The sequence below is a fragment of the Delphinus delphis genome, chromosome X, assembly GCF_949987515.2.
Source record: "Delphinus delphis chromosome X, mDelDel1.2, whole genome shotgun sequence".
Classification (NCBI taxonomy): Eukaryota; Metazoa; Chordata; class Mammalia; order Artiodactyla; family Delphinidae; genus Delphinus; species Delphinus delphis.
The window spans coordinates 85319872-85328042 of NC_082704.1; the positions used below are offsets into that span (position 1 = coordinate 85319872).

Here is an 8171-nt window from a genome sequence, read left to right on the forward strand (position 1 = left end):
ACAGACTTCTCATTGCGGTGGCTTCTCTTGTTGACGAGCACGAGCTCTAGGTGCGCGGGCTTCAGTAGTTGTGGCACGCGGGCTCAGTAGTTGTGGCTCGTGGGCTCTAGAGTGCAGGCCCAATAGTTGTGGAGCACGGGTTTAGTTGCTCCGCGGCATGTAGGATCTTCCCGGACCAGGGCTCGAACCCGTGTCCCCTGCATTGGCCGGCGGATTCTTAACCACTGCGCCACCAGGGAAGTCCTATAACTATCTTTTGTTTCGATTTAATTCCTTGTTTCTTGTGTGTCTTCTGCCCTAGAATGTTGACCTCACAAGACCAAGAATTTTTGTTGTTTTTTCCCCACTGCCTTATCCCTAGCCCCTAAAGTAGTTCCTGGTAATAAATATCTGTGGAAAGAAAAAAGGGCAGAAGGAAACAAAGAAGTACAGGCTAAATGACCGAGGGAATAAATGAATGTATACCTATAAGGTTAAATAAATGAAATGGGAATAAAAGGGACTTTGGGGAAAAAGGACCCCAAATTCCCACATTTGGAATATAAAGGAAGTAAGATTTAAAGAAACAAAAAGACAGTTATTTTATTTTTGTTTAAAAATCCTTGAGTGAGGAGAACTGAGAAAGTTTGTATAAAAAGGTCCCCTACTATTGCTAGGGTGAGTATTGGGGGGGCAGTCAGAGATAACAGCATTGAAGGGGTGGGTGGAGAAGAAACAGGGCTTAGGGGCCTGGAAGTGGAGGGTGGCGAGCAGGGCTGCCAAGGGAGTGAGCACAGAACAGTGGGGGGTTGGTGACTCAGTCGTCCCATTCATCATCCTCATCGTCATCGCCAGCCTGGTCCTCCCCTTCGTCTAGAGGGAGAGAGAGAGTAGAACTCAGGATGGGCAGGAGGGTTCAAAAGCCCTAGGGAGGGGGGTTACTAGGACCTGGGAGGTTGGGGCTCAGGACCCTGGGGGACTGAGATCTCATGCTTGGAAATTAGATCTGGGGCCTGTGTGTTGGATGAAGAAGGGACCCCCTCAGAGGAGGGAGATTTAGGGGCAAGGTAGGGACTATAGCTGGGGTCTGGGTTCTAGTTGGAGTTGAGGTTAATATTATTGTCAAAAATGTGTGGTTAGTTGGGATATTATTGTCATACAAAGGGTTGATTTTAACAGACTTATCACTTAATGGGGTGGATTTAAATATTAGCCAAGGTGGAGGAAATTACAATATTATGGTTTCATAATGGGTTAAGGTTAACATTGTTGACACGGAATGGGGTTAATGATGATGTCATGGTCAAAAGATGAGGTTCGTTATGATATTGTCATGTAATGGATTCATGTTTATCTTGTGAACAGACCCTGGGGTTGATGTTAGTATTATTGTCAAAGTTGGAGTTAATTATATTATTGTCACATAATAGGTTGAGGTTAATATTATCCTCATATAATTGTCATATAATGACAATATTGTTGACACATTAAGGGATTAATGTCAACATTATTGTAAAAGATTGGGTTAGTTATATTATCACATAATGTGTTAAGGTTACTCTGTTGACACATGGAGTTAGAGTCAATATGATGGTCAAAGATGGGGGCTCCTTATAATATTATCATCACATAGCGGCTAATGTTAATACTATTGAACATATGGGATTAATGTTAATACTATTGTCAAAGATAGAGTTAATCATATTACTGTTACATAATGACAGTTAACGTTGTAGAAAAAGAGACTGATAAAAGATTCATGTTCATGCTCTCATCAACATATGGGCTAATGTTACTATTGATGGTGGCTGTTAGGGGTGTTTTTAGGCTGACACTAGCTGGGAACCAGGGTCGGGGTCCTGGCAGGATGGGCTCCGAATGGCAGGCTCGCAGGGGAGGGGGAGCTCTTACCCGAGGAGTGGATGGCTCTGCTTCTCTTCTGCATCACGTGCATCAGGGCCCCCACCAGCCCCTCGGAGCTCTGAGGTGGCGGTTGCAGCGCTGAGCTCTCTGGGGCCCCAGGGGTCTGCAGCAAGCAGGGTCCAGCACACAAGGCTCAGGGCCTGTGAGAGAAGCGCTTCTCCCCGCCCCTCATCATCCTTTCTCCTCCCACACACTCCAGTCTCCCCACCAACCTCCCAACCCTATCACTCAACCCCCAAATCCTGGGACCCCCATCAGTCTCGGCCCTGGCCCCCTAATATCCTGACTTGTGCAGCACACCCCAGAGTCCCAGTCCCCCAATCCTCCATCACGCCGGCCCTCACCTTGTTCAGCTGAATTCCCTGCCGGATTTGATCCAAAAGCGCCCCCCGACCCCCACCAGGGGCCAGGCCCCCCACAAGCCCCAGAGGAGGAGGGGGTGGGGGAGCGATCGGTCCGACCCCAGAGCTGGGTGGTGGCGGTGGTGGTGGTGGTGGTGGAGGCAGGGGCGGCCCCCCAGCTCCAGGGGGGGGAGGGGGCGGTGGTACAGAGCGTCCAGTGGCTGGAGGGGGTGGTGGCGGAGGGCCCCCTCGGCCCGGTGGTGGGGGTCCCCGGGGAGTTGGCGGGGGAGGAGCACCTCCCGAAGGTACAGGGGGTAGTGGGCCAGAGCGACCCTTGTTACTCCCCACAGCTGGGGGCCGGGGGGGCTGGTTCCCTCCTCGGGATGGCGGTGGGGGTGGTGGAAGCGGCTCTGAGGGGGAAAGATAACACAGAGCTATTATTATAGTTTTCTTTAGAGCCTCAGTTTTGCTCATTTGTAAAATGGGTATCCTAACCGACCAACTCCCAATTTGAGCGGTATAGGGGTTTCCATGAGGACTGAGTGCCTGCAATGTATCTCTTAGAGATCAGCTACCAGGGTTGGAGAAGAAGGGGGTGTCCAGAAAGAGGGGGGCTCACCCTGGCGCCTCATCTCCTTCCGCACAGCCTCCAGCCCACCCTGGTTCTCAATGAAGTCATAGATAAATTTGGAGGTCTCCGCGTCAGTGAGCTGGGCCTCACTGATTCCAGCCCTGGAGAACAGGCTCCGCAGATCTGGGTCCAGATTGTTCACCTGCCCAGGAGGTAAAAGGCCGGGGCAGGGGTGTGAGAATAAGGTGGGGAGGGAAGGGGCACAGATTATCATGGGGTCCACCTCAGAGAGGGATCTAAGAGGGGTGTGGGAAGGGTGGGGTCTGGGGAGTAGGTCTGGAGCAGTGGACTATGGAAAGGTAGGTGGGAGTTGAGTGGGGTCCAGGGGACTTTGGAGTTACTCACGTCAAATCCATTCTGGGGGTCCCACCCCACGTGGCTGACATGTCTGGGGGAGGTGAGGAGATCCCAGTGAAGCCCCACGGCCCTTCCTTCCCTCTCTTCCTAGTGAAGCCCTCTTGCCCTCTCCTGCCCAGAGGGACTCTGAGGGGCCAGAATTAACGTATGAGTCTTAAGTGAATGAAGGAGTGAGAGCAGTAGTTATGGAACTAGAAGGGGTCCATAGTTTGTGGTACCCATCTGTCCGCCCAGCCCTCTTTCCACCATCCATCCACCCATCTATTTGCCCACGTAGCCATTCACATTCACCTGTCGGACCATTGATCTATACACATTTGTCTCCCCACTCATCTGTCCACACACATCTATTTACCCATTTGTCCACCAATCTGTCCTAACCCACACTTGTCCATCCACCCATCCATCTACCCATGTGCCCATCTTTCCATCCATTCACTCACTTGACTACCCATTCAACCACACACTTCTGTCCATTTACCCATTGAACTGTCCATTCATCCATATATCTGACCACCTATCCATCCCCATCCACCTTGTCTGTGAACAAATCAGCCTATATACCTATCAGACCACATACTCATCCACTCACCCATCCATCTACCTACCCATTTCCCATTTCCCCATCCATTCATTCTCCAATCCACCCATTCATTCATTCATCCAATTATCCATCTACCCACCGATCCACTCACCCACCAGCCCACCCAGGGTGGGACTAGGGTGGGACTAGCTTGAGGTGAGTGAGGAGCAAAATTTCAGGAGGCATTCACTCTCTGAGTCATGAATTGTAGTTGCATGGCCCGGAGAGTGACTGCCTCTGTAAAAGTTGGGAACCTTGGTGCCTTTGGTGCCTCTCCCTAGTCCCCGGCTTTGAACCCACCCACCTACCCATCCACTCATCTACCTACTCCCCCACCCACCCATCCATTTTCCCATCCTTCCATCCACTCAACTATCCTCCTGTCCACCTGCTCATCTGCTCCCCCACCCCCAGGATCTGTGGGCCCACTGGGGAGAGATTCTCACTTGAATCCACTGGGTGCACCAATATCAGCCTTGCTGATCTTTTTCTTCCCTGAGCGTTTCTTATCACCTGGACTAGGCCCAGGTGCAGGGAGCCCACGGTATCGTGAATTCGTGATGTCTGGGTTCTGGATGTCCACTGTCACCAGCCCCAGGGACAGTGAGCCAGCTGCTGGGCCTGTGGGGAAAAATGGGTGACTGGGCCACTGACCCATTTACCTACCAACCAGAGCATAGGAGCAAGAGACAGGAAGATGGTTGAGGGAATCTGTGTGTTTGATGGTCATGGAGGGAGTGGATGAGGGGTCCAGATAGGGTTTATGGAGAAGCGGCTGGGTGGGAGCCACAAACCATCCATACATTCATTGATTAATTAATTAATTTATTTACTCATGCTTATCACTTAAGTACTGACTCATTTATTCACTGGCTCATCGACTAATTTGTGAAGTTATTTGTTCACTCATTCAATAGTTACTTTCTTCACCGATTGAAATGTTATGTCACTTATTCATTTATTCACTACCGAATTCATTCAATCACTCATTCATTAATTAATTTATTCAATCATCCATCCATGTATTCATCCATTTATCCACATACCCACTCACCTATACATCTCTACACCCACTTATACATCTATCTATATTTTCATCCTTCCATCAATTCATGCCCCCGTTCAACCATCTTTCCACCACCAATCCATCCACCCACACATTCACCCACTTATCGCTGCACCCACCCACCTACTCATCCATCCACCCACTCCCCACCTGTGTATCCATTCACCCCCCCACCACCTGCCCATGTAGAGACACAGGGAAGAATAGCACTCACCCCCTTGGTCTCCACCTGGGTGTGGGGGCAGGGGTGGGAGCCCTCCTCTTCTCTCTGGGAAGACGGAATGGGTAGAGAGCTATCGCAACCCTGCCACAGGCTCCTGGGCTAGCCCCTTCTTACTCTTCCTTGCACTAGAGGACTCACCTTCATTGGCTGGCACTGGTGGAGGGGGGAGCTGGCGCCTGTCTGTGGAGAGACAGGTGGACTGGGAACCAGAACCATGAGAGGGGCTTTTCCAGCTCCCTACTCTTGCGCTCACTTCTGCTCAACCTCTTTTCCTCCCCCAAGGCCTCCTCACCTCCGCTTTGCCTCTGATTTCGTTTTTGTATCTTCTCCTGCACCAGGGTCCGGAAGGCCTGGGCCTCACCCTCGTCTGCGAAGTTCAGCCCCGCTTGGCAGTCCTGCACGTGCGTGGGGGGGTCAGTGGCCTTCCAGGCCCACCCCACATTTCCCGTCTCCTCCCTGCACCCCAACTGAGGCCCAGGGGTTAGGTGGTCACTTACATCTCCAGCGAAGGTGTGGAAAAAGGGGGTGGGAGTGGAGTAGACCAGCTGTGAGTACAGCTCCTGTTCCCAGAGCAGCCGGCCAGCCTGGAGAAGTGGGGAACACACTGGCACTGAGGCGTGCCCTGGGTGGCAGGCCTCTGTTTTCTGGACAGGGAACATGGTATACAAACTTGGGGCCCAGGGATCTGATTTGGAGATTTCCAGCTCTGCATCGGAGAGTTGGGGGTCTAGGTGTCAGATGTGGAGGGTTGGGGTACAGTATGGGAATCAGACACTTCAGTGAGAGATTTGGATTTGGGGTCCAGGGCCCTAGATGTGGAACTTGGGGGCTTGAATTTGAGGATTTTGGACTCTAGTCCTAGGAAACTGAGCCCATTCGTAGAATCATCCCAAATCCCCCCTTTTATGGGGGCCTTCATTTGGGCAGGTAGGGCTCCAGGATTAGGAGTTGGGGTTGAGATTTGAGGTTCAGACATATAGACTTGGGAGGTTTTTCTGGAGGCGGGTTTAGCCAACGTATGTGCAATTTGAGGTTTGTGGAGCAGAGTTATGGCTTAGGGGTTTGGTCAATATTTTATGGCCCTGGGATCTTGATGTGGTCCTACTGGATCTACCTTTATGGTTTAGAAGGATGAATTTGGGGTTTATGCTTAGAGAGTTTAGGTTGAGGATTTGTGGAACAGATTTATGACTTAGGAGCTAGGCAGAATTCTGGAGTTCAGGAGTTTTGATGGGCGATTTCTGAGACCCAAAATGTTGAGTTTCGAACAGATTGGAGGTTCAGGTAAAAATACAGTACTCATTTTTTTGGAGTTTGTGGAACAGATCAGACTTAGGAGGTATACTAATATTGGGGGTTATAGATCTTGACATGAAGACTCTGGGGTCAGTCATCGCGGACTTAGAAAGACAAACCAGAGGTTGACATTTGGATGAAGTCTTTGGTTCTGGGGCTCAGGGGTTCATTGATCTGCCTGAGGGCTCAGGGCTATGGACACAGCTCTGGGTTTGTCGGTTGAAAACTGGGTTGTCTGTCCAGTGGGGGGCGGGGGTCACCTGAAGGCCGTAAAGGCGAATGAAGTAAGACTTCTGGGGGTTATCCTTCACGAAGCACACAGCCCCACAATGTTCCTTGGTCCAGTGCTCGGCTCCACGGGGCAGCGCCAGGTACAGCTGAACAACCGCGGTGGCCAGCGTCTGGGAGGGGAGAGCAGGACTCAGTGGAATCTGGTCAGGGGCAGCCAGAGGGTCTGGGAACCAGACCTGGTCCTTCCTTGCCCATGGCTGTCATGGCTCTGAAGGAAGAGCTGCAGCCAGAGGGAAACTGAATGGACATCAAGATCTTCCTGGGATTGGTGAATGGGGGTAAGTGGATTCTAGGAGAGATGATGGAGAGGAAGAGGAGGAGGGGAAGAAAGAGAAAGAGAGGAGGATGGGGAAGATGAGGAGAGAGGAAGGAGGGGAAAGGAGGAGAGGGGGAGGATGGGGAAGATGAAGAGGCGGAAGAGGAGGAGGAGAGGAAGAAGAGGAAAGGGAGACAGGGAGGGCCAGGAGATCCCCAGCTCACCCAGCATTTCCGTCCGAGCATCTCAAAGAGTCGCTGGTTCTCATGGTCCTGGAGGAGGGTGGAGGGTATGTTCTGCTGAACCCCGGGTCCTCCACGGCCCCCAGGCCTGCCTCCCGAAGGGCCCCCACTCATGGTGCCTCCTGCCCTTGTCCTCTCCGGCTAGGCTCTGAGTGCAGGGTAAGAAGAGGAACTTTCGCAGCGAGCAGGGGAACAGGAAGTGCAAAAAACCACAAGGGAAACAAGTCCTCCAGGGGCCCCTCAGTGGGCCTGGCCTCCTCCTCCTCCCTTAGACTGGGGCCCTCCTCCATTTGACTGGTTAGACCCATGTTTTGGACCAGCTCATGTCCTCCTCCTTTTTTCTTACTGTCTGGGGCCCATCTCCCTCTAACTAGCTCGGGCCCTCCTCCCCCTGGTTGGCTGGCAGCAAGAGCTAGGCCACTGCAGCATTTTTGCAGTGTGGCGGGGAGCAGTCATGGGCTGGGCGGCCTCCTTCCTCCCCAAAGCATCTAGTTAGTCTGGGCCCGAGGTCCAAGGCCCCTAGCGCTGAAGGGTTGCTGTGCTAAAGCTTTTCCTTTAATTACACAGCGAGCGCCTGGGATCCCACCCCTCTCCTGAGACCCCAACAACTTGCTCGCACCCAGCTCATCTTCCCCATCCCTACCCCTGCCTCCCTGCAGCTCCCAAATTACTTGCTGCTTATCATCCCCTTTTTGTAAGAAATGGATTTTATAGCATATATAAATGCCTAAACAACATTTTGTTTAGTTGCTGTTGCCTTTGAACTTTTGAAAGTATGTGATATTTGGAGACTTGTCTTTCCCCCCACTCAACATTCTATTTTTATCTAACAAACATTCATGTAGCACTGAACGTGTGTGCCAGGCACTGTTCTGAAATATTGACTCATTTAAATACTGACTCATTGAAATCCTCACATCAGCCCGGGGGACACACACAATTTTTACCATGCCCATTTGATGGAGGGAAACTGAGGCACAGAG

The 8171-nt window shown here is 51.6% G+C and overlaps 1 protein-coding gene across 1 annotated transcript; it reads right to left on the reverse strand.

Annotated features, from left to right (window-relative positions):
- Positions 1 to 556: 556 nt before the first annotated feature.
- WAS (WASP actin nucleation promoting factor) lies at positions 557 to 7332 on the reverse strand. Its single transcript, XM_060002970.1, has 12 exons — positions 7171 to 7332; positions 6660 to 6800; positions 5601 to 5687; positions 5396 to 5498; positions 5242 to 5283; positions 5095 to 5148; positions 4261 to 4435; positions 3220 to 3262; positions 2863 to 3016; positions 2247 to 2653; positions 1891 to 2005; positions 557 to 852 (listed from the first exon to the last, which is right to left on the reverse strand). The coding sequence occupies exons 1-12, from the start codon at positions 7300 to 7302 to the stop codon at positions 797 to 799; spliced, it is 1509 nt and encodes a 502-aa protein (XP_059858953.1). The 5' UTR covers positions 7303 to 7332; the 3' UTR covers positions 557 to 796.
- Positions 7333 to 8171: the final 839 nt, after the last annotated feature.

Coding starts and splice junctions, on each gene's coding strand:
- WAS (XM_060002970.1), bottom strand. CDS start 7,302: ATGAGTGGGGGCCCTTCGGGAGGCAGGCCTGGGGGCCGTGGAGGACCC. Junction 5,499..5,600: donor TCCACACCTTCGCTGGAGAT/GTAAGTGACCAC, acceptor ACGCACGTGCAG/GACTGCCAAGCGGGGCTGAA. Junction 853..1,890: donor CAGAGCCATCCACTCCTCGG/GTAAGAGCTCCC, acceptor CTCTCCCTCTAG/ACGAAGGGGAGGACCAGGCT.